Source organism: Papaver somniferum, chromosome 7 (genome assembly GCF_003573695.1).
Source record: "Papaver somniferum cultivar HN1 chromosome 7, ASM357369v1, whole genome shotgun sequence".
NCBI lineage: Eukaryota > Viridiplantae > Streptophyta > Magnoliopsida > Ranunculales > Papaveraceae > Papaver > Papaver somniferum.
The window spans coordinates 146,601,772-146,629,156 of NC_039364.1; the positions used below are offsets into that span (position 1 = coordinate 146,601,772).

Genomic DNA, 27,385 nt, shown 5'->3' on the forward strand with positions numbered 1-27,385 from the left:
GCTTCACGAATCCATTAGTGATGATTTTAAAATTCGTAACCTAATACAGTTTCTCTAAAAAACCTAGGTCTTTAGAGGATGACTCTAGCCGTAACTAGGAAACATGGTTCTAGCATTGAGATTCTAGGTTGCAGAGAGTCCTTTTTATAATGATAAATTAGGATAAATTGCTTAAAGTTCAACCAAACAGTTTCTCGAGAACAAAGCAAATTCATGAACTAGTTTCCATATTTACAAATTACTTTGATCCCAAGCAAACTGAACTTCTCAAGATAGATTAATTTCAAAGAATGTAAACCATGTAAGCATATGAGAAGTTTTCCTTGAGTTACAAAGAGGAATGTGCACAAACGTAGTTATCATTTAAGAACCGGGAACAAAATGAGCCCACGAAAAATAATCTCGTAAAGCTTGTGTACCGTCAATAAAATTTAATAACACCCAAAATCATGTCAGTTCCCGAATTAAAAAATCAGTTTTCGTACAATTATTTGAAGTGTATATTAACGATCGTGAAAGTGTACATTTTGCAAACTGATAGATCAGTTTGTGTACATGAACAATTTCAGAGAGTTCAAGAACATACCCAAAAGCTTACCGTTTTCGAACTGCTAAATTAGTTTGTGAACAAAGAAAAATTCAGTGTGTTCAAGAACATACCCAAAAGCTCACAGTTCTAGGAACTACAAGTTTATATGCAGTTTGCAAACTGGAAAATCAGTTCGTGAAACATTAGTACTACTTGATGTTTTTTTATTTATATTTTAGCAGACATAGTTTATTAAAAAATAAATTATTCTCAACCTCAAAAGGCAATTAGTCATATGAATGTCCGTTGCTTGAATTCATGTTTCAAGATTAATCAAGTACGACCTTAAACTCAAAAAAATTTCTTTGCATTTCTTCAATTATAGTAAAGCCATACGACATTGTCCTAGTAGATAAAATGATAGAAATAATGAGTATATAGGATAATCAGTCTCCACATACCTTTGATAATGAAGTTATCACATATGTCTTCGCTGTTCATCAACCTTCAATCTTCAAGGTTTATTCGGTGAATTCTGATACTTAACTATCATGCTTTAATCCTAGTTCTAGACTGGCTTTACTTTACTATAAATCAAGATATCGTTTTGTGTAACACTGACAACAAGATTGACACTCCAACACTTGTGAGTTTGACTGAATGATGCTCTAACACTAATGACACAAGCACAATCTTCCAGGTAAATTTCATTGACCTAAACAATCATTATTTTAATATGAAATTGGAAAGATAATGCAACCATAAATTAGCGTATGCACTCTTAATCAGATTAGCTCTTATTAGTTCTGTTGAGGTTTATGTTGTTTAGATTTTAACAACATCAATTAAAAATAGGGATAACCTAAGTAACTCAATACAAAATCAACGGTCCTGAGAATTTCTCTTTGAAATTTAAAGTTTTTAACTGAGAGGGAGGATCCCCTCACACTTTTGTTCTCACACTATCTCACACATTAGACGTTATTTTTGTGAATAAAAGCCAAACGGATACGAATTTTAAGCTAATATTTTAGGGATATGTTCCTCGTACAAAGCTCTACGTTCTCACCAAAAATGATTATATTGCGAAATGGATAACATCACTATCTATTACTTTGAAAATGAACCGTTGAAAATCGACGGATTTTTAACCATTGAAATTAAGATCGGTTGATGACGTTGTAATACATTTCGGGGTGCGCTCAATTTTGATAGGTGTGTAGAGCTTTGTAAGAGAAACATATCCCAAAAAATTTAGCTTCAAATTGGTCACAAAATATGAGATAGTGTGAGAATTAAAGTGTGAAGGTATCCTTCCTATTTTTGCAGAAGTTGACGGTTTTTTTTGGCGGCAGAACTGGCAGCTTGGATGAATCTCCATAATGTAATCATTGAAGGAGACTGTCAGGTGGTTGTTAGATGTCTTTCAAGAGCAATGAATAAACCACCCCAGAGACTTTGGAAGATGAAATATGACATTAATGAGATCGTAACCAGATTCAACAACAGTGAATTCAGATATGTTCCAGAAATGACCAAATCTACAGCTCACTCTCTAGCCGGTTATGCTTTTTCCCATGACGTCCAAACTATGTAGACTAAGCATCTTTTGCGAACTGAAGTTGCTTCTCTCTGGTTAGAAGCCGAAAGCCAACCTTTTTTTTTCGGGTTTTCTTCTAGCTTTTCTTTGTGTTTGTTTCTCATACCAAAAAAAAAACCCTTTAAAACATACTAAGTCTTATGCGCTAGATTGAACTGCTAGATCAGCGGTTAAGTGTTGCAGTTCAAAAACAAAAGTATTTATTTGTTAACACTAGTTCTCTCCTAGCAAGTGCTCGCAGTTGAGCTAGCAGCGAGATTGAAGCGCTGAATGGTTCAGCGTCAAAAAAACACCTTTTCGCAGAATGGTTCAGCGCTGGGCTGACGTGGACTGCTAATTTAGCTGCTACATTAGCACGCCCATAAGATTTAGGAGGAAGTCCTAGCTGATTGATTAGCACACCATAAGACTAAGTCTTAAGCCCAGCAAATCGTGTTCATGTTATCAATCATCACCCAGAATTTAAGGGGAACCTTATCTCGAGTCACCTTCAAATAAAAGCGTTGAATTTGTAGCTAACTCTTTACATACGGTGTTCAGGTCGTGTTTGGTTTCTGTTTTTGACATAAAAAAGAAAACCAGCAAAAAGACTTTTGTTGTTTCTTTTCTTTCTGTTTCGAAAAATTCAAAGTATCGAATCCACGAAATATTCAACTCAGTTAAGATCAGAAGAACAACACCAGCGAAAATGGTAAGTCTTTCTCTAACACATAAATCTGGTTTCTTCAATTTGATGATATCTGATCTTTGTTAAATTCTCTTTCGCAGGTTTGTGTATTTTGTTTAATACCACTTTTTCTCATCCCAATCGTTAACCTCTTACCAATACTATTTGATGTTTTGATGGTAAGATAGATCCCCTATCTAATTTCTTGATTTTGTTTCTACTTTTCATTTCCCCTTTTTGATTAATTTTAATCTGGGATATTAATTTGGGTTGTTGTAGGCAAGAATTTATAGGCTTTTAGGTTGGGAATACAGGAAACCAGAAAGAGTTCCACCCGCTTGTCCTTACAAGCCTTCAGCAGCACAGAAAGATGCAATTGTAAGTTTTGCTCAATTGGAAAAGAATAAGTTACCTTTAATCAATTTTAAAATTTTCTAAGCTATTTGTTCATATACCCATGAATTTTAGCTTACAATTATTGAGTAAAGATTCAATCTTTATTGTGTTTGGTTTGGTTCCCTTCTCTTTGTTATGTCGATAATCTCAATTTGGGACATGACAATGAGCTTTTTCCATCATGTTTCCGAGAGGGTTAATGCTTGATCAACCTGGACCCAAATAAGATAAACAACCAGCTGAATAAGAAGGCAAATATTTATTTGATTAGAGAGAAAATTTTATCAACATTACCATCAAAGTTACTTTACCCTAGGTGTTATATCTCTCTGCATCTCATTTCCACTCCGAATTAAAAGTTGCTTCCTTTATTGGTCATTCCAGGGAAGGTAGCTAATTTTAGAACTTTCTGTATTGCCTAAATTCAAATAAGACAAGACTGCTTCGGTTTCTCCAATTCTGTAATTTTTTCTTGTTTCACAACTGGTTTGTCTGGGGTCAAGGCTGATCAACTTATAGTCGCCAGTCTACTCTTAGCTCTCTCATTGACACAAATGTTGTCTTTGCTTTGCTTCCAAAATCTATATTGAAGCTGAGTTTAGCTGTCTGAATAGCAATGGCAGACTACTTTACTTGGAATAGATTCGTTTGAAATCGAGGAACAGAAAACATCATCTTTTAATGTGTTGAGTTCACTTCTGGTCAGCTGGTGAACTAAAACTAACCTAGGGTCTCTTTTGTTCTGTTCATCTGGTGAAGTGAAACTAAACTAGGATCTCTTTAATTTCTCAGTAGGTAGGGGAGGACGTAAAGCTCATGCACGAAAAAATGGGAGTAGCCACTGATACCCTAGCAACGGCTCCGCCGGTGGATAGTGGCAAACAAGACTGAAACGGAAACTAAACTTGGTATTTTTATATTTTTATCACTGTATTTCTTGTAATATCTCTGTTTAGTGTTTGGGGTTGATCTAAGAAACTAAGGGCTGTGCTGTTAACAAAGCTTAGAAAAATAAACTTTTTCAAATGATTATTGTCAAAGATGTTTGGTTTCTATTTCCTACACCTTAGTGTCATGTAGTATGTAATATCTAATAATACTTTTCACAGACCCATGTTGATCTATGTAAGTTAAGCTCCTACATTGATCATGCCTAGAATGACAATGTATACATCCTAGAGAACAAGAAAATGAGCAACTTGACTTCAAAAGGGAACCACAAACTCTTTCTAACCAATGCAGTATGCCGTCCTATTGTTGGTGCAGACACATTCCCTGTCCTCTGCAAAGCTCATAGTAACCATATTCCCCCATGTCCAACAGGATTTGTTAGTAAGCCTAAGAAATAAGAGTCACTGCGATCTACTATTAAAACTCCATGATTTTTTTATCTTCTACTCCCTCTGTTCTTTTTTAATAGCCTGGTTTTGTTTTTAGAGAAAATTAAGGAAATTAAGTGAACTAATCATTGAAAGTGGTCCTCATGACACTTGTCAATAAAAGAAGTGAAGTGCAATGGTCCCCATGACACTTGTCAGCAAAAGAAGTAAAGAAAAATGGTCAACATGACACTTGTCATCAAAAGAAGTTAAGAGAAAGTGGTCCCATAAAAACTAAAATAATATTTGACTTTCCCAATTAGGAAACCAACCTATTTTTTGAAACATTTATTTATAGAAACCAGCCTATTAAAAAAGAACGGAGGGAGTACCATTTTGGGGTTCTGTGATCTGAGTACTTGAATTGAAGTAATCTACACCTGAACATGTCAACTGATACATGTGTATCTTCCTCTCTCTGGGAACTAATGATCCTCAAGACCGATTGAGGATAGAAATGTAATTTGGGAAGGAATACTGATTTTTAGGCAGTATTCTTAGATAAGGAAATATTCCTAAACAAGGTATTATTCATAAATAAGGAAATATACCTAGAAAAGGAATACTTCCTAGACAAGGTAATATACCTAGATAAGGAAATATGCCTAGAAAAGGTATTATTCCTAGATAAGGAAATAGATTCCTAGAAGGTTTTGGGAAACCGTTAAAGCTATAAATAGAGATGTTTAGCTCATAGCTAAGACATCTGGAGTGTGGTTTGTGACACAAACCCACTTAGATCTAGAATGTGGTTTGTGATATAGACACACCTAGATCAGAGAGGAGGTTCGTGTGATACACGGATTTAGAGAAAAGTTTGTGAGGCAATACTAGACTATTGTAAAAGCAAGCTTAACAAAACAATTTAAGGTTATCCACTGTTTAGAGAGATTGTGAGCGTAACAAAGAGATAATTGTAATAGTTTTCTTGTTCATAATCTAGATAAGATATATTTCTTCGAATCTGGTTTCAAGTGTGTTCTGTTTTCTAGTTTTCGTCTATTATTATTCTGAATTCCGCCTCTATAATAATAGTTACCAAGGTACAGAGATCAATACGTATCAAGTTGGTATCAGAGCCAGCTGGTATCTAGTTGGTATCAGAGAAAGTTCATTTCTTTTAGGGAAAATTCCTGTGGTTTATGGTTTCCGCTAGATCTCTCTACAAAAAAACTTGGTGAGGTACTCGAGAAGCAAGAAGACGTTTAATGAACAAGGGAATCAAATATGGGAAAGTCAGTTAATGATCCTAAGCAAAGTGAACCACAAACTACGGAAGATAAGGTGGTTGTGCTAGAAACAGACATGAAGTCTTATACACCCAAGCCGAAGACGAAGAAAAAGACTACGTTTTCATCAGGTGTTTTTGAAGTAAAGGACGAGGAAGAAGAACAACCACTCGAAGAAGATTGCATTATGGAGCGAATAGTGACTAAGACAAGACGAGAAGATATGGACGCTTTTCAAATTAGACGTCAAGGTTAAGTTTCCAGCAAAGATAGATGGTTCAGCAGGGTAAAAGGAACCCTCGAGTTCCCTAACTACCAAATCTAACTTTCACAGGAGTTCAAGTTCTTGAGTGGGGGCGCATGATACATGTGTATCTTTCTCTCTCCGGGAATTAGTGATCCTCAAGAAGGATTGAGGATAGAATTGTAATGTAAGGAAGGAATACTGATTATTAGGCAGTATTCTTAGATAAGAAATATTCTAGACAATGTAATATTCCTAGATAAGGAAATACACCTAGAAAGGGAATATTTTCTAGATAAGGTAATATTCCTAGATAAGGAAATATACCTAGACAAGGAATTCTTTCTACAAAAGGAATTATTCCTAGATAAAGAAATATACCTAGAAAAGATATTATTCTTAGATAAGGAAATAGATTATTAAGAGGTTTTAGAAACCTTTAAAGCTATAAATAGAGATGTTTAGCTCATAGCTAAGACATCTAGAGTGTGGTTTGTGATATAGACTCACCTAGATCAAAGAAAGGAGGTTTGTGAGACAAATCACCTAGAGATAAGTTTGTGAGGCAATTAGTTATGTAAAAGCAAGCTTAGCAAACAGTTTAAGGTTGATCCACTGTTTAGAGAGATTGTGAGTGTAACAAAGAGAGAATTGTAATTGTTTTCTTGTTCATAATTAAGAGAAGATATTTTCTTCGAATCACCACTTGTGTTCTGTTTTCTAAGTTTCTCGTCTATTATTATTCTGAATTCGACCTCTATAATAATAGTCACCAAGGTACAGAGATCAATACGTATCAAGTTGGTATCAGAGCAAGTTCGTTCTTTTAGGGAAGATTCTTGTGGTTTATGGTTTTCACTAGGTCTCTCTACGTAAAACTTGGTGAGGTGCTCGAGAAGCTAGAAGACGTTAGGAGAACAAGGGAATCAAAGATGGGAAAGTCAGTTGATGATCCTAAGCATAGCGAACCACAAACTATGGAAGAAAAGGTGGATGAGCTACAAACAGACACACAGTCGGTTCAAGTTACCCTTAAGGAATCGAATAAAGGTATTCATTCTCATACACCCAAGCGGAAGGCGAAGAAAAAGACTACGTCCCCATCTGGTGTTTTTGAAGAAGGAGAAGAAGAACCGCTCAAAGAAGATTGCATCATGGAACGAAGAGTGACTAAGACAGGACGAAGAGATACATAAGCTTTTCAAATTAGACGTCAAGGTCCAGTTTCCAGCAAAGAGAGATGGTTCAGCAGGTTGAAAGGAACCCTCGAGTTCCCGAACCTCCAAATCTAACTTTCACGGGAGTTCAAGTTCTTGAGTGGGGGCGCATGATACATGTGTATCTTCCTCTCTCCGGGAACTAATGATCCTCAAGACCGATTGAGTGTAGAAATGTAATTTGGGAAGGAATACTGATTTTTAGGCAGTATTCTTAGATAAGGAAATATACCTAAACAAGGTATTATTCATAAATAAGGAAATATACCTAGAAAAGGAATACTTCCTAGACAAGGTAATATACCTGGATAAGGAAATATACCTAGAAAAGGTATTATTATTCCTAGATAAGGAAATAGATTCCTAGAAGGTTTTGGGAAACCGTTAAAGCTATAAATAGAGATGTTTAGCTCATAGCTAAGAGATCTGGAGTGTGGTTTGTGATACAAACACACTTAGATCTAGAGTGTGGTTTGTGATATAGACACACCTAGATCAGAGAGGAGGTTCTTGTGATACACAGATCTAGAGAAAAGTTTGTGAGGCAATACTAGATTATTGTAAAAGCAAGCTTAGCAAAACAGTTTAAGGTTATCCACTGTTTCGAGAGATTGTGAGCGTAATAAAGAGAGAATTGTAATACTTTTCTTGTTCATAATCTAGAGAAGATATATTTCTTCGAATCTGGTTTCTAGTGTGTTCAGTTTTCTAATTTTCGTATATTATTATTCTGAATTCCGCTTCTATAATAATAGTCACCAAGGTACAGATATCAATACGTATCATCAACAAACCAATACTAGCCTAGGGTAACCAATGTTGAATTCATAAATCTCTCCTCTGCAGGTTGGGCCTTGACATATCCACGTATGACATTACAGCTTATGTCAGGATTTGTTAGTAAGCCTAAGAAATAAGAATCCTGACATTACAACTTATGTCAGGATTTGTTAGTAAGCCTAAGAAATAAGAATCCTTCTTCACTGCAATCTACTACTAAAACTCCATGAATTTTATCTTCATGCCATTTTGGGGTTCTGGGATCCGAGTACTTTGAGTTGAAGTAATCTATACCTGAACATGTCAACAAACCAGTGATAGCCTACGCTCCTCCGTAGGTTGGATCTTGACATATCTACTACTACTCATGAGTTATGTTAGTATGTTAAGAAAAGCTTTGACCCACATGGGTCTTTCTCTGAGAGGAGGCTGCAATTAGGGTTTACTGGAATACCACTGTTTGAGTGAAAAAGATAGCAGTTAAGATTTTGCCATCTTCCCCGTCTCTGAATGGACTGTATATGGTTGAGGAGTTGAGCACTGGATTGTATATGGTTGAGGAGTTGAGCACTGGACTGTATGTGGTTGAGGAGTCGAGCACTGGGCAGTGTCTGAATCGACTGTATGTGGTTGAGGAGTTGAGCACAGTACTGTATGTGGTTGAGTCGAGCACTGGGCAGCTATGGTAGGTCTATTTTTCTGTAGGTTGTAGGTTGACTGGACTGTGGTCCAGTTTCATCGGATTAATCATTCTTATAGCTCTCATCGATACAACTGCGGCTGAACTACAATTCAGGTGCAGTTGCTTGCATACCAGCCTGCTGCTAACAAAAACCTCAGATTGGTTTGGAACGCTTTGAAAACAAGAAAGCTCATGTTTTACTGTTTTAGTTTTAGACCCACTTTTGCTCAACATGTTAAGAGAAGAGTGCAGTTGCTTGCATACCAGCCTGCTGCTAACAAAAACCTCAGATTGGTTTGGAACGTTTTGAAAACAAGAAAGCTCATGTTTTAGTTTTAGACCCACTTTTGCTCAACATGTTAAGAGAAGAATCCAACTTAAAGGCCACTCGCAACTTAGAAGCCACTGATGTCCCGGAAACTTAAACTAGACTTGATGGCATGCCAGCCATGCCAGTTGTTTATGATGGCAGACAAGACTGAAACTAGACTTCTTGTTTTTATTACTCTATTTCCTGTCAATATATATATATCTGTTCGATGGAAATAAATTAGCGTTCGTCAGCCTCTACCGTCCTATGATTTCATCCAACGTTTATGCTAGAACTTCTGACAAACCCAGGTTGATTAATGTAAATTCAGCCAGTACATTGATTATGCTTAAACAAACACTAATAACATGTACATCCTAAAACAGAAAACTAGTAACTAGGCTTAGGAAAAACATAACTGTAATACTAAAAAGATCCCGCAGTTACTACTGCGGATACCATTGTGTTCATTCCACACATAGCATGACCTCTGCAAAGCTTATAATAACCATGTTCTCCCCATCTTTTACCCCATGAATTCTTTATGATCCAATAGGGTGTGTTCCTAAACCTAAGAATTGAATATCCTCTTTCGCTATAGCCTACAAGTAAAACTCCATGATTTATAAATTTCTTTCCACAAATTAGTGGACATGAAACCCCACAGATGTAAGTCTGCATAAACACTGCATTCAACCCTACTGCAAGAGGACCATGATGGACTAAATGTGCTGCTATTTGATTCTCATCAAGAGGTATATTTGTGAAGTTCGTGATCCTAACTGCAATTTTCTCTTTATCAAATTTGCATTCTTCAGCTTTACCGACGTATGGGTATGTTTTCTCTTCATGTAGTCCACCAGCTTCAATCAAATACTTGTATGCATTTGTCATTAGTCCTCCTTTGCACCCATTGTCACATGCATCCTTCTCCTTCAAATCACACTTCACCAAAACAAACACATGAAACAAGAAAAGAGCATTTAGCAAAACACAACTGATCTTAGAACGAACTGATTGAATAAGAAATCGTTAAAATCCTGACCTTGTGATCACAATCTACAAGTTGTTGCTCACTAAGACTGACTAGTTTCCCTGTTGCTATGAAATTTGCTCCTTCCACCACTCCTGTGGTACTAAATGCCCAACATGATCCACACGTCCCCTGAAATCATGGTTTTTGCATATTTTACATATCATAATAATCAAAACTTTGTTAGAAAGAGGAAGAGGTAGATGGAGAAAGATTACCTGCAACTTGACATCAGTAACAGCACCTTTTTCTCTCCAATCAAAATTATTTGGCAAACCATTAACATCCATGGTAGAAGCAGTAGTAGAAATTTCATTAGAATCTGGTTGAGACCCACTTTTTAAACCAGTATATAGTCTTTCAAATTCATCTCCAGAGAGATCAGAAAAGGGTGTAACGCCATGAACAGCAGTAGGATCTAAAGCTTGATGTTCTGCAGCTCGAATCATATTTTTCGCAAAAACGCCAAGTCTATGGATATATTCTTCTCTTGTTGAGTATTCTTTACCGTAATCTCTCATAAACATTTGGAAATTCTTCTCTGTTGCAGTACCTAAATGAATTCTATTATCTTCAATGAATTTTCTATTCAAATTTTGTTTTTCTGTGACTTGATAAATTTTTGAGTCTTCTACTGAATCAACGGTAGAAACTGTAAGTAAATAGGTTAAGAATGCAATACCCACTGTGGAAATTAGGTCTCTTCCCATGTTTTTCAATTTCTTCCACTGCTTTGTTTTGAGGTTAACTGAACAGCATCAGCTTTGAACAAAATATATATTTTGTTGATGCTTCTCTGCAATGGAGTTGGTAATCACATTTTTGTTCTTCGAAGCAGTAGTAATCTAACTAGGAAGGGATGAGTAAGATGGACCATGTGGCATGCATGCAAAGAATACTATTGCTTTTTAGCAACACGTTGAGAACTCTGAATCTGAATACGGTGTTTTGTCCTTTGACTGGCGTCATCGGTTTGATTTTTTTTTCCTTGTAGACCTTTCTTCTTTTAAGTTGTTCTTTTTTTTTGTTTCGCTGAACAAAAGGGATGCTCTTTTTTTTTTCCTGAACAAAAGGGATACCCATTGATATAGGCTTCCAAAAGCTATCAGAGGCGACGAACATAACAAATGAGTGTATTTTCCATTTTTCCTTCCAAAAAAACACAAACAAACAAATGACAGTGTATTAGTAACCAACAGACATAAACCTAGAACAACTGTGGATTCCCATAACGTACTAACGAGGACAATTCAAATTTTGTAACTCCGATATAAAAGACCGCAAGATGCATGAAAAGACGCCAAAAAAAAGGATCCGGTAAAACTTCTGGGGATATGTAGTAATGATCCTTCACTGATAAGGGTATCTAATGGGTGGTTAGATTACTTAGATACCCTTAGTTAATTAATTTAGTTAATATTTTTAACTTTCTCTAAAACATTTTAAACTTCCTTTTCTCTAAATTTTAATTAATTTTTTATTTTTTAATTCTTTTTTTCCCTTTTTTCTTTTCTCATTGCAAAGAAATATACAATATAAAATATTTCTCACAAACTCAAGTCTTATTTTCTTACGTGTGCTCAATAGATTATGTTTAAATCGAAAAAAACCAGGACTTTACAGCAGTTATGGAGTGAAACAAATTATCAGCCGAACTTCTCATTGTTCTTCATTTTGAAGGTGTTGATGGTTCGGCTGATAACGAAACACGAAAATGTAAACCGAACTTCACTTTACGAAAAACAATACTAAATTCGCTTATCTTATTTTTTGCTCGAATCTGCCAAACCTAAGTTCGACGGTGACAAAGCTAATTTCAGTCGTTGATAACTTGTCAGCCGAAGCTAGGTATGTTTTCGTAAAGCCTAGGATTGGCTGACAAGTTGTCAACCGAACCTTTGAATATTCTTCATATACGAAGAACACCCAACGTTCGGCTGACAAGTTATTAGTCGAACCTAGGTATGTTTTAACTTTTTTTAGGTTCGTCTTATAACATGTCAGCGGAACTTAGGTTTTGTAAATATAAAAGAATATAAAATAAATACATATAAAAAAAATAAATGATAAGGTCAGTTTTGCTATTATGAAAAATTCGTGGATAAGAAGCTATGTAGTATTATTGTTTCATGACCTCTTTTTTTCCTATTGAGTACGCCAATTTTTTTTGGGTATTTCCCTAAATCATGGTTTTTAAAAAAACGAACGAAAAGCCTGTCAATCCAACAAAAGCAACAAACTAACCCATCTCACATGACCCGACTCAGCCTAATATGTAAAACTTTTCCATGATGCAACTCGAACCGAACTCTCCCCCATCAAATTCGACCTGGTCCGGACAAAAAACCCTAACCATCATCCTTCACTAGCAGGTAGTTGAACTATCATCTTTCTCCTGCACCTATAGGAAAACAAACACCAAAGTCATCCAACCACTACCAATACCACAATCACCCCATATCCAACCCAAGAAAAACCATATCTACTAGCACCAAGATCAATCACCACCACCACGGGAAGTAGGGGTGTCGATGGAAGAATATCCGTCTGATATTTGGAAATCCGTATCCGATAGGTTAAGCGCTATCGGATATTCGATATCCGATAATATCCTATAGGATATCAAAATCAGATATCGATTCGGATAGGCTAAGCTATCAGATATCGGATATTTATCTGAAAATATCCGGTTCCGATAAAAAATGTTAAAAAACCTATAAAACATGTTCATTATTGAAATTTAAGTTCGATTTCTTACTCTTCTAATCTATGGTTAGGGTAAATCACAAATAAGTCCTTGTTCTATCGGATATTGGATATTAACAATTCGGATGGAGCCTAATCCGATTCCAATATATTAAGGAAGAAATATCCGATAAAATATCCGATCTGATATCCGATAAAATGGATAAAATCCTATAGGATCTCGAATACTCGGAAACGGATTCCGGATATCGGACAGATATTGACAGACCTAACCGGAACAAACACCACTGGCGACGACGAAAAAATCAAAAGAAAACAACGGCTCTGAATACAACCCCCACCATCAGACTTATACCTACAAAAAAGAAACATGAGAAAAGGAAACAACCCAAAGAAAAACTCTTATAAACTTAAGAACATAAATCAGTGATGGAGGCTTCACCACCTATCGATTATCCATGAAAAAACCGACAAACTACACAAGAAAATTTTATTTTGAGATCGTTACAATATTTTTCATTATGTACGTGACAGTCGCACTCGATTTGGTCATAAAATGAACCAAATCAAGCAAGAAAATGATGAACAAAAAAAAAGGTTGTACAGTCGGTGAAGCGGGAAAGAGAGAGATTTTTATTAAAAGTGCTAGGGCAGTACCTATGTAATTTATCAAATGAAAGTTTATTCAGCCAGGTGGATAGTGTTAGAGAATTGCTCGGTCGAACTCGCATGCATTGCTATCTCAAGCATGTTTCAATGTTAGTGATCAAAACTATAAGTCTTGATTTCTAGCCTATTTGTAGATGTCTCAGACTAGGACATAAATAGTGTAGTTGAGCGTAAATCTCTCCACGTTCATCTCTTGAAGACGAAGAACTACTAAGAGGAGCTTGTGGAACTTCTTCGACAAAAGGTATATGGAGACTTGAACTTATCTATCACTTGGAAAGTCTATTTCTACTATCTCCTATATTGAAACATAAGTCGTGTTACGATATAGTTTTCTCTATGCATATTTGAGATTTCGAGCTGAGTATATCTCATTTACATATTTCTCGAAATATGTGTTGGTAAGCTTTCACTTCGACCAAGTTCATCTTATATCATGACAAAATGGCCGAGTAACATCATTTGGTGTAAGACTTGGAAGTTTTCAATAGTGATTATTTCAATATCTTGAAAATTGCTTTGATGCTAATAATGTGTGAAAACGGCTATTGACATTATAGAAGAATGTTTCAATGATTGAAATAAAGAGTTGATGATGTAACCATCTTTGGATATAAGCATATATAGTGTGTTCGCACATTAGTGTATAAATTCATAAACCGGAAGCCAAGAATATGCATATGTGTGTATACGAAATTGGTGAAGGAGACATGTTAAGTATGCGTACCCGTACGCATACTGACGGAAGTTCTCGAACCGAGAATTTCTGCTGAGTTTGGTTTTGGAAAAACTCTTAACTAGTCACCTTAAATATGCGTACCTGTACGCATACTGGTGGAAGTTTTTGAACCGAAAATTTCTACTGAGTTTGAGAACTTTACAAACTCAAAAACCGGTTGCTTAAGTACGCATACCCGTAAGCATAGTTAAGCTGGTTACTTTGTCAAATCGGTCAAGTTCATGAACTTAAACATTTAAATCATAAGGAATGAAATCTTTGCAAACCGTGGCTATAATGTTCATGATTGATTCAAGTGAATCAAACCGATTTGATTTTCATTGTGTGTTCTAAACAATTGAAAAACTCTTAACTAGTTTCATTTGAGTCATTTGAACTAGTTATGGTTAAGATGAATAAGGTTGATATGAGAGTAATCATATGGGTAACCTCGGTTAACTATTTGTGAACCAACATGGTGTACACGTTTAGGTATGGTTACATAAACCTAAATGAAGGTACATTTCATTTGTGTGTAATAAGCTAAGTTAAATCTAACGGTTGAAAGATATTAGCTTGGTTGAATCAGGATTTTCATCTAATGGTGAATATTGAATGCTTTGTTACCAAGGTAACTTGGATTGCAAACCCTGATTTGAAAACTATATAAAGGAGAACTCTAGCAACTGGGAAACCTAATCCCCACACCTCCTGTATGTTACTAGTTGCATAACTAGAGTCGATTCTCCTTTAACCTTAGATTTCTTCTCGAGACTCTGTAGGTTAGCGACTTGAAGACTTCATTGGGATTGTGAAGCTATACCCAACTACTATCTTTGTAGTTGCGTGATCTGATCTTGCTCTTTCTATCTTGTTGAGTACAATTGAAATAATTGGCTCGAGATTTTATATCTCCTATAGGCAAGATAGAAAAGTAATCACAAACAAATTTCGTCTCTTCATTTGTGATTCCACAATAACTTGTTTCACTAGTCGATTAAGTTTATTATGAGGTGATTGATAATACTAGGCTGTTCTTCGGGAATATAAGTCCGGTTTATCAATTGGTTCATGTTCACCTTGATTTATCAAAAGACGGAACAAAAATTCTTGGGTATTTTTGTGGGAGATAGACTTATTCAATCCTATAGAATTTTCTGTGTGTGACAGATTTGTCTATCAAGTCTTCGACTTTGGGTCGTAGCAACTCTTAGTTGTGGGTGAGATCGGCTAAGGTAATCAAGTGCGTAGTATCGTGCTGGGAACAGAGACGTAAGGAGCGCAACTGTACATTGAATCAGTGTGATATTGATTACGGTTCACCTACATTCCAGTCCGAAGTTAATTGGTAGTAGGCTAGTGTCTTTAGCGGCTTAATACAGTGTTGTGTTCAAAAAAGTTTCGATGGATGAAAGAAATTGATAACCCTCATTACGAAGGTTATATCAAAAAACCTATTACTAAAGACTGCTCTGAAGAGGTTGTTGAGCTCTAGAAAAAGTTAGATAAACAAATCCAGATCAATTCTGATCTTGCTGCAGAAATTGCAAAGCTTAAGGATTTGAAGTCCGTAAAAACTTTTTCAAAAGTTCTAAATAACAACTCTAATTCTTCCTTGAAGAACTTCCATTTTTCAGGTGATAAACAAGGTCTAGGTTTTGTGAAATCTGACAGCGATCAGAACTCTTCAAACAAGGTTAACGATGTTGGTACATGCTTGTTTTGTGGTTCTCACAATCACTTTCAACATGTATGTTTGTCCTTCAAGAGAAGACTAAATCTTGCTAGTGATTGTCATAAAAAGACTACTCAACTTGTCTTATCTCTTAAACGACATTCAATACTAACAAGAAAGCCCAAAATGGCTAGTGGTGCTAGTATGAGAGCTTTTGCTCTAAAGTCAACATCACCTTTTCAATGGTTCCTTAATAGTGGATGTAGAAGGCACATGACTGGAGATCTCTCATGATTCATCAATTCAAGCGATTTTGATGGTGGGCCCGTAACTTTTGGAGATGGAAGTTGTTGCTACATAAGAAAGAAAGGGACGATCAAATTACCTGGCTTTCCTTAAATTCATGATGTCGTATACGTTAAAGGTATGACTGCTAATCTTCTTTCTATAAGTCAAATCTGTGACAAGGGCCATAAGGTTGTCTTCAATGATAAAGGATGTGACATTGTCGACAAATCTGGAAAAGTGATTTTTCAAGGATCACGTGGCAAAAATAACCGTTATCTTCTAGATACTCAGTCCAGTAACTGTTACAATTTGAATAAGGTTAAATCTACACACCTTTGGCATGAACGTTTTGGTCACATCAATTATCGTCTTCTAACTAAGATCATTAATAAAGAACTTGTTAGAGGCGTTCCCAAAATCAGCGCCAAGGTTAAATGTGTATGTGGTGCCTATCAAAATGGTAAACAAACGAAAGTTCCACAGAAATCATCTCGGACTATTTTCACCAAAGCTCCACTTGATTTAATTCATATGGATCTTTTTGGCCCAATTCAACAATCTACAGTGTTTGGGAAGAGATATGCTTTGGTTATGGTAGATGATTACAGTAGATTCACCTGGGTGGTATTCTTGGCTCACAAGAATGAAACTCTCAGTGAGTTCAATATTATTGTTAATAGAATCCAGAATGAGCAAGGTCACAAACTAAAGAAAATTAGAAGCGATCGTGGTACATAATTCAAAGACACCAAGGTGTTTGAATACTGTGACTCTTTGGGAATTATTCAACAATACTCACCACCAATCACTCCACAAGAAAATGGAGTTGCAGAAATGAAGAATAGAGATATTCAGGAAATGTCCAGGGTAATGCTCCATTACAAAAACCTATCATTAAAGGTTTTGGGGTGAGGCTGTTTTTACAGCTTGCTATTTGATCAATCGTGTTTACTTAAGGTCAAAGACCTTAAACACTCCCTATGAGTTGTGGTACAATAGGAAACCCAAATTACACTATCTCAGAGTGTTCGGCAGTAAGTGCTACATTCTAAAGGATCGAGAACAGAAAAGGAAGTTTGATTCAAAAAGCGATGAGGGAATTTTTATCGGCTATGCATCTGACAGTCGTGGTTTCCGAGTCTTTAATCTCAGAACCCAAGTCACGATGGAATCATCCAATGTTATCATTGTTGATTTAAGTAACTTTCATCATAATGACTGTCCTACTGAATTGCCTCCAACCGAGACAATTGAGAATGTCAAAGAAACGTCAGAATCAGAAGAAGTTGTTCCAACGGTTGCTGATCCTGATATCTCTAGTGATGAGGAGAAAAGTTCTAGTCAGGATGTTCCTATTCAACAAGAGCGTGTATCTGCTCGACACCTTTGGGTTCAAAGGAATCATGATACTAACAATATTATTGGTGGCAAGGGCTCTACGGCTAAGATGAGAGGTCAACTTCAAAATATTTGCAATTTTGGTTGTTATCTATCGCAAGTAGAACCTAGAAAAATTGATGAAGCTCTTAGTGATCCCTTTTGGGTGAACTAAGTGCATGAAGAGTTAAATCAATTTGAGAGACAAGATGTATGGAAACTTGTACCTTGTCTCCCCAATATAAATATCGTTGGTAGTAAATGGATATTCATGAAAACATCTGATGAATTTGGCACCATTGTCAGAAAAAAAGATAGACTTCTCGCTCAGGGTTATTCACAGATTGAAGGAATCGATTTTGACGAAACCTTTGCTCCCGTGGCACGTCTTGAGTCCGTTCTTTTGTTATTAGCCCATGCTTGTTTTCTCAAGGTTAAGCTGTTCCAGATGGACATTAAATTCGCCTTCCTAAATGGAAATTTAAAGGAAGAAGTCTATGTTGCTCAACCTAAAGGTTTTGAAAACCCTTATTTCCCTGATCATGTCCTTAAGCTCAATAAGGCATTATACGGGTTAAAACAAGCACCTCGTGCCTGGTTTGAAAAACTAACTACTTCTCTTCTAAGGAAAGATTTTTCAAGAGGTGGAGCTGATAAAATTTTGTTTACCAAATGGAGTGGAAAAGATGTTGTGATTACTCAAGTTTATGTATATGATATCATTTATGGATCAACATCGGAGAAACTTGCAAAAGAGTTTCAAGTATATCTTGATAAGGAGTTTGAGATGAACAATGTTGGTGAATTAAAATTCTTTTTGGGTTTACAAATTCAAAAACACAAGGATGAAATCTAATTATCTCAAGAAAAATATGCAAAAAATCTTGTCTCAAGATTTGGTCTTGATAAGTCAACTCCAAAACTCACTCATATGCCTACCACGGGTAAACTACATAGAGATGAGAAAGGTGTAAATGTGGATCAAAAAATTTATCGATCTATTATTGGAAGTCTTTTGTATCTCACTGCTACTAGACCTGATATTGCTTTTAGTGTTTGTTGTTGTGCTAGGTTTCAGGTAAATCCAAAGGAATATCTTCTTGCTGCCACAAAGAGGATTATACGTTACATCAGTCACACTGTTGGGTATGGTCTTTCTTACACTTTTGATACTAACACTGATCTTACTGCCTATTCATATGCTAATTGGGAAGGATGTGTGGAACACAGAAAGAGTACATCAGGAGGATTCTACTATGTAGGAATGAATCTTGTATCTTGGCATAGTAAGAAACAAAATTCACAATCTCTTTCAACACGTGAAGCAGAATACATTGCTGCTGGGTCATGTTGTACTCAACTTCTATGGATGAAACAAATGCTTGCTGATTATGGAATAATGAATATCTTTTGTGATAACTCAAGTACGATTGCATCACTGAGAATCCTGTTGAGCACTCAATAACTAAGCACATAGACATCAGGTACCATTTTATTCGAGATCTTTATGAAGATGGTATCATCACTATGGAATTTGTGACTTCTGAACAATAATTGGCATATATTCTCACCGAACCATTAGAAACTCCATAATAGTGTTAAGTCCTGTTTACATTTGTTTCTAGTAGATATGTTTCTGTCTCGTATCCTAGTGTTTGTAAGAAATCCTTCTTTTCTTGTGGTCGCCTTTGTTGTTCCTTCGGGGATGACATTTTATGGGGGAGAGTTCTTTTGAACTTGTGCTTAATTGACAAACCTTTGTGGGGAGTGCGGATGTGGAATTTTTAGGTATTATCTTGTATCTTCATTAACTCTTTGATAAATGCATTTAGCTTCGAATTTATGATTGCATCTAAATTTGTTGGTATGTTAATACACCTTCTGGTCATGATCTATCTCTGTGGAAATTCATTAGGATCCCACTAATTTTCGTACATTTGCCAATTTTTTTGACAAAAAAGGGGAGAATTAATGTGTAGTTCACACTACAAATACATATGGTTTACGAATCATTATGTAAGGGGGAGTGGTTTTCATGCTGAGATATGCATTGACTAAGGGGGAGTGATGCATATCACCATAGTGTTATTGTCAAAGTTGTGATACAATTGAACTTTGATGCTGTGTAATAATGCTATGACACTGTATAACAATGATTAAGAGCATTTTGTTTTCTCATTGTTATAGCTACGGATCTTCAACAATTGTGATGCTGAACTTACAACCTTTAGGATCATGGATTACTTGGAAGTGACGAAGATTTCGAGTCGCGTTGAAGATGCCAAGAAGATCAAGCATGTGGACAAGAAGCTACATTTTTTATATTTTTTTAATCCTTATGTATTTATACTTTTGTCATTAAAATTGAAAAAGGGGGAGATTGTTAGAGCATTGCTCGGTCGAACTCGCATGCGTTGCTATCTCAAGCATGTTTGTCAATGTTAGTGATCAAAACTATAAGTCTTGATTTCTATCATATTTATAGATGTCTCGGACTAGGACATAGATAGTGTAGTTGAGCTTAAATCTCTCGACGTTCATCTCTTGAAGACGAAAAACTACTAAGGGGAGCTTGTGGAACTTCTTCGATAAAATCTATGTGGAGACTTCAACTTATCTACCACTTGGAAATTCTATTTCTACTATCTCCTATATTGAGACATAAGTCGTGTTACGATATAGTTTTCTCTATATACATTCGAGATTTCTAGCTGGGTATATCTCGCTTACATATTTCTCGAAATATATGTTGGTAAGATTTCGCTTCGACCAAGTTCATCTTATATCATGAGAAAATTGCTGAGTAACATCTTACACGGTTTGTGTGATACAATATTTTGATGTAAGACTTGGAAGGTTTCAGTAATGATTATTTCAATATCTTGAAAATTGCTTTGATGCTAATACTGTGTGAAAACCGCTATTGACATTATAGAAGAATGTTTCAATGATTGTAATAAAGAGTTGATGATGTAACCATCTTTGGATATAAGCATATATAGTGTGTTCGCACATTAGTATATAAGTCCATATATAAAATGTTTCAATGATTGAAATAAAGAGTTGATGAGGTAACCATCTTTGGATATAAGCATATATAGTGTGTTCGCACATTAGTATATAAGTCCATAAACCGGAAGCCAAGAGTATGCATAAGCGTGTATACGAAATTGGTTAAGGAGATAGGTTCTGTTAAGTTTGATTTTGGAAACTCTTAACTAGTCACCTTAAGTATGCGTACCTGTACGCATACTGGCGGAAGTTTTTGAGCCGAAAATTTCTACTGAGTTTGAGAACTTTACAAACTCAAAAAACAGTTGCTCAAGTACGCATGCATGTACGCATACTTAAGATGGTTACTTTGTCAAATCGGTCAATTCCATGAACTTAAACATTTAAATCATAAGGAATGCAATCTTTGCAAACCATGGCTATAATGTTCATGATTGATTCAAGTGAATCAAACCGATTTGATTTCAATTGTGTTTTCTAAACAATTGAACAACTCTTAACTAGTTTCATTTGAGTCATTTGAACTACTTATGGTTACGATGAGTAAGGTTGATATGAGAGTAATCATATGGCTAACCTCGGTTAACTATTTGTGAACCAACATGGTGTACACGTTTAGGTACGGTTACATAAACATAAATGAGGGTATATTTCATTTGTGTGTAACAATCTAAGTTCTATCTAACAGTTGAAAGATATTAGCTTGGTTGAATCAGGTTATTCATCTAATGGTGAATATTGAATGCTTTGTTACCAAGGTAACTTGGATTGCAAACCCTGATTTGAAAACTATGTAAAGGAGAACTCTAGCAACTGTGAAACCTAATCCCCACACCTCCTGTGTGTTACTAGTTGCATAACTAGAGTCGATTCTCCTTTAACTTTAGGTTTCTTCTCGAGACCCTGTAGATTAACGACTTGAAGACTTCATTGGGATTGTGAAGCCAGACCCAACTATTATCTTTGTAGTTGCATGATCTGATCTTGCTGTTTCTATCGTGTTGAGTACAATTGAAATAATTGGATCGAGATTTTATATCTGCGATAGGCAAGATAGAAAAGTAATCACAAACAAACTTCGTCTCATCATTTGTGATTCCAAAATAACTTGTTTCGCTAGTCGATTAAGTTTATTGTGAGGTGATTGATAATACTAGGCTGTTCTTCGGGAATATCAGGCCTATTTATCAATTAGTTCCTGTTCACCTTGATTTATAAAAATACGAAACAAAAACTCTTGGGTATTTCTGTGGGAGACAAATTTATTCAATCTTATAGACTTTTATGTGTGAGACATATTTGTCTATCAAGTATTCAACTTTGGGTCGTAGCAACTCTTAGTTGTGGGTGATATCGGCTAAGGGAATCATGTGCGTAGTATCCTGCTGGGATGAGAGACGTAAGGAGCGCAAATGTACCTTGAATCAGTGTGAGATTGATTAGGGTTCAACTACAGTCCAGTCCGGAGTTAATTGGTAATAGGATAGTGTCTTTAGCGGCTTAATACAGTATGGTGTTCAATCTGGACTAGGTCCCGGGGTTTTTCTGCATTTGCGGTTTCCTCGTTAACAAAATTCTGGTGTCTGTGTTGTTTCTTTTCCGCATTATATTTTGTTATATAATTGAAATGTCACAGGTTGTGCGTTAAGATCAATCAATTAGAATATCCAACCTTTGGTTGTTGATTTACATTTATTGACACTTGAACATTGGTCTTTGGTATCGTTCAAGTAACTCCTCTTTTATTTAATCAGGCTCGCAGATATCTATTTGTTGATTGCTGATTGAATTAGGAGTTAGAGATATTAAAATCTTTGATATATTTTATTCTAGATTGAGTCTGACTGTTTAATTGATTCTATAGAAAGTGTATTGGAGTAAGTCCTCTCAGATTGTCAAACGAATTGTTGGGTGTGGTTGTTAGACCCCCGCATTTTCAGATAGGCAAAGTGGAAGTTGCACTATGGTAAAAGTGATTGACTGCTTACCAAGAAGTGCGTGGTCTAGGTAGAGCCGTTGGCGGTTTTGGGAAGTCCACGCAGGTTAAAATAAACCGCTGGCGCATAACTATAAACCTCATCCGGTCGTAGTAAAGACGCCAATGGCTTATTTTCTACATTAAAATACGACTATTTTTTTACTACAATAAATTACCCCCACTTTCAAACACTCCACTCAGACTAAAATTCGCTTCTTTTGAATTGTCTCTACTAAATCTTTTTTTGATTATTTTGCAGTGTTTTAAATTTCTTAAGAGAAACAAGTAGAGTGACGTGCATTGCATGTCGGCAAGCAACATTCTTTACCGTCAATTTTTGATTTGTGAACTAGAGCATACCATTCATAATGTGAATCAATGATGTCAAATTGAGTTTTAGGATTGTCAATGAAGGATTAAATTTTTTCTCATGTGAGACAGAGAGAGAGTTGAGAGAGAAAAGAAGTCGGGAGAAGATAAGAAAGGTATAGGGGTAGTTTTATGATGAATCACGAAACAAACTAATTTGATGACTAATAGGAGGGAATCCAACGGTCCATAATAATAGTACATACGGAAAAGAGTTTATGATGGAAATACGGGTGTGACGAGAATCTTTTGGGAATTTTCTGGGAACTAACATGTGATCTTTAAGGATAGAAGATCTAACGGCTAATGTCAGATAACTTATTGACTTTCCTATTAGTGCTGCTGTCATTAAAGGGGGAGAGATATCTCAAAAATCTATTACACTTTTTTGTGATGCCAAACTTGAAGTTGTTGTTTCTAAGATATGTGTTAGTTTTGAAAAGATTGAAAATAGTAAAATGGAAGTGCAAGTTTTGAAGTTAATCCGACAAAATATTCTGCTAAAAGGAGAAGAAACCTCCAGTTTTGAAACTGAACAACCGAAGTTGAATAAACAAAGGAGAAACAGTTCACGAGCGTGTTGAATGGAAGATATGTTAAATGAAGAAAACCAGGAGGCAAAGATTGTACTAAATTTTAGTGAAGTCATTATTTAAGTTCTTATTATAGTCTAAGTTTATATCTTGTAAAAGAAGTGGCAGTAACATTAATCAATGAAAATATTTAGACCTTAAATTAAACTTCCGTTTTATATTAAGATATTTATTACATTTAGCCTTATATATAAAGTAATTTGATTTCATAACGTAAACAATAACATCAAACAACATCTAATACAGGTACGTAAAGCTTATAGAGTTCATAACATTCAAAATTCTTAAACTCTCTTCAATTGCCGGGTGGTGGAGCATCGATGAAGATGTTGAATCTGTTGAGCTCTATAAAAATGTTGAAATAAGCTTGGAAGGCGAAATATCTGTGGTGAGATACTGCCCACATTTCTAGTGTTCTTGTTTCCACTTCATTTATAGCTTCACCGTTCAATTTATTACGGTGATTGTGCACTAGTAAATCTAGCAACTGCGATGTTTAACGATTAATTACATTAAAACGATGTGACAGTCCTTCAACCTCAATATTAAACAGGTTCCATGTTTCTGCGAGAAACATTCTAAAAGATTTGCCCCAAAAAATATGAACCGACACGGCTTCATTCCTATTGATATTATCGTTTGTTTGAAAAACATTGGCTCTACAAATAGCTAAGTCCTCTTCTTGAGTTGTATTTAGGACCACGAACTCTGGGAGGCCTTTTTAGATGATTTTTTAGTGAGATTTATTGGGGAAGGCGTGAATGTTGAGTTAAAATGAGTAGTATTTATATGAAATTCAAAGAGTGTCGTTGGATGATTGAATATGTAGCCTAACGGGAAGATAAGGGATGCCCGAATAATCTTGATCCGCCAAAAGATTTACTAGAGCCGGGTGGATTAAGGGAGAATGCTGGATGTTGAACATGAACCGCGCGGCTTAAGAAGAGACGCGTGGCCGATCAAGGACCACCATGGGAAAACCAATAAATTTTCCCGTTTGCACAACCATTTTTCTCTTTTGTTAGAGCATTGCTCGGTCGAACTCGCAAGCGTTGCTATCTCAAGCTTGTTTGTCAAATTTAGGTGATCAAAATTATAAGTCTTGATTTCTAGTATACTTATAGCTATGTCTCGGATTATGATATAATGTGTAGTTGATCTTTAGAATTCACGGGTTCATCGATTGAAGACGAAGATCTACTGCGGAGAGCTTGGAGGAACTTAATCAACAAAAGGTATGTAGAGACAAAAACTTATCTATCACTCAGACGTCTATTCTATTTTATCTCCTATTGAGACTAAGTCGTATAGCCATATAAATTTTTATATTATACACATTTGATATTTTAATCTGAATTTAACTCGCTTATATATTTCTCGAAATATGTGTTGGAAGCTTTTTGCTTTATCTACGTTCATCATTATTCTTGACGAGTTTAGTTGGAAGCAAGTTATTTGTTGGAAACTAAATAATCAATCATAAGATGATCATGTGAAAATTACCTTGAAATATCTTACATGCTGCCTAACCTCAAACAGATGCACTGCACGGGAGTGCTTTTAAGTTCGAGAGATCAATCTGTAGGACTCCGTCCAAACCAAGTCAATGGCCGTTCCAGAGTCAATTCGGTCACAAAGAGGGAAGAGGTTGATATGTAGGAGGGAAGCTGAGAAGTGTGTGAAATCAATGGTACTTTGTGAATGTGTTATGGGTTTCTGCAAATGATGAATAAGTTTGAGTGATTGAAAGAGTGTTGGTCACACGATTCTTGGTTAGACAATGGATTTTCTGTTCAATACTTTGTGGATTTTATGTATGTATTTCGTACCTGTTCAATCAAGGACTCATAGACTTATTTATATTGCCGTAAAGTGTAAACACATTGATCTCCAGTAAGTGTGACGGTTGCTCGAGTGAAAGAGTGGGAAAGTGGGAAATTGTGGTTTCACCAGTTCCTCGTACGTGAGAGGGTTGGTTGATTGTCCATCCACTACTTTGCTAACTCCCTCAACTGCTTGCACGACTTACTCACATTTATCATCATGGATGAACACACGTGCTGTAGGCCGCCAGACCAAAACCCTAATAGATATCCCCCATGTGACGTGGTTGATTGTCTCACGAACGTGGATTTGACTAGTCGGTCTTTTGATTTGATTAGACGATGGGTCTAAGTTTTGTTTAGTGGAGCATGATAGTCGAATGCTCTATGACTCATGGATCGAGCGTCTGCTAGGACACAATTCTCGAATGAATGATCCAGCAATTGATAGATAAATTAATGAATATTAGTATATGAATCGAGCGTCTGAGAAATTATTGCTCAAATCGATGAATTACTGAATATTGATGGCTGGATCAATATTTGAGCAATTGAGAGAGTATTGCTCGTTCAGTGAATTACTGAATATTGATAGTTGGATCAATATTCAAGCAATTGAGAAAGTATTGCTCATTCGATGGATTATTCATAGTGTGACCAAATAATAATTATTTAAAATATTTGCAGGGAAGAATATTATATAATTAATTTAGTTGTTGATTGTTGGATCAATCATAAAATTATTAGCGTTTGAACTGCTCAGAATTGTGATGCATCGAGAGTTTGTTCGAAACCCTAATTTTCGATCAATTGTTCGTTAATTGATGAATTACTGAAAATAGGCTATTGAGTAGAGGAGGGACCGACCACATGGGATAATGGATGACCATGTGGCGCCCAAGCGCTTGAGTGATCACGCTCCATGGTCCTTTGCTGACCGGCTGGTGAAAGAATGATCAAATACTAGTGTTGATCATTTATTAGAATAGTGCTCGAGTGAGCGTTAGGCAGTGAAACCTAATTGTGGAGAGATGAGGGACCGACCAAGGAGGCATGGGACCGGACCTTTGTGGTTCTGGGACCGGCTCCCAGTCGTTTGAGAGAGTCCCAAGTCGGTTGAAGAGAGTTTGGACCCAATTTGAGCAATTGCTAGCAAATTAGGTCAAAATTGTGAGAATGTGTGGGACCGGATCCTTGCAAGCCTTAGGGCTGGCATTGGTCGGTCAAGGCAGTGTGAATGTGCCACCACGATGTCCGTGTCTCAGTTCTGAGAGTTTTGGTATTTTCTGACGATCGTTCAAGCAATATTTTGGATTTTCAGAAGAGTTTGATCTTGACTGAAACTCTCAATTTTGCTCGAATGAGCAAAAAGAACTTTGCTCATGCAACAGATAATTTGAAAATGTTAAAATAATAATATTTTAATTTTGACGTGGGAAGCCTGTGGTCGGTCGTGTGACCGTTTGACCTTTTTGTTTTTCCATGGTTTGAGCAATATTTGAGAAAATATTGAAAACTAGGGTTTTCGGTCAAGCGATGGAGTTCCATGAGATGATGGAAATAATAATATTGGAAAATAAGGAATTGTGAGGTGTGGGATCGGCCAAGGCTATGGCATGGCCGTCCGGCTAGGTGTCCCGGTCCCGTGACACCTTTTCCTTATTTTTGTTCGATGAAAGTATGGAAACCCAAGAGTTTCTCACAAACGAGGGAGTTTGATCAAGTGAGGGAAACCCTGTGAGATGAGGGAAAAAAATAAAATAAAATAAAAAGGGGGACCGGCCGGTGGGCACGGTCCCACGCCTTAGATTATTTTATTAATTATTCCATTATTTCCATGGATCGCTCGTTCGTCCATACTTCGATCGTTCGTTCGTCTGTTTGGGCGCTCTTTTGTGCATTATTTTTCAAGTACACTTGCACCATTTTCTCGGGACTTACTCGATGGTGGATCAGAAGCCCGATTGTGGAGTGTTTATTACTAATTCTTGAAATTATGTTTAGAATGATTCATGAAACGGAGTAATAAAATGAGTTGAGCATCTATTACTAATCCATGAAATCCAGTTGGAGAATTTAGGGAACGGAGTAATGAGAAAAAGTGATTATCT

At 36.2% G+C, this 27,385-nt stretch overlaps 1 protein-coding gene across 1 annotated transcript; it reads right to left on the reverse strand.

The window, feature by feature from the left end:
- Positions 1-9,459: 9,459 nt before the first annotated feature.
- On the reverse strand, positions 9,460-10,777 carry LOC113295340 (probable cysteine protease RD19D). The gene is made up of 3 exons (XM_026543682.1): positions 10,285-10,777; positions 10,079-10,198; positions 9,460-9,978 (listed from the first exon to the last, which is right to left on the reverse strand). The coding sequence occupies exons 1-3, from the start codon at positions 10,774-10,776 to the stop codon at positions 9,460-9,462; spliced, it is 1,131 nt and encodes a 376-aa protein (XP_026399467.1). The 5' UTR covers position 10,777.
- Positions 10,778-27,385: the final 16,608 nt, after the last annotated feature.

What these genes read in the sequence shown, in the direction of transcription:
- LOC113295340 (XM_026543682.1), bottom strand. Translation starts at nt 10,776, where the DNA reads ATGGGAAGAGACCTAATTTCCACAGTGGGTATTGCATTCTTAACCTAT. An exon ending in TTACTGATGTCAAGTTGCAG is followed by an intron (nt 10,199 to 10,284) that starts GTAATCTTTCTC and finishes CCATGATTTCAG; the next exon opens with GGGACGTGTGGATCATGTTG. An exon ending in TTGTAGATTGTGATCACAAG is followed by an intron (nt 9,979 to 10,078) that starts GTCAGGATTTTA and finishes GTTTTGGTGAAG; the next exon opens with TGTGATTTGAAGGAGAAGGA.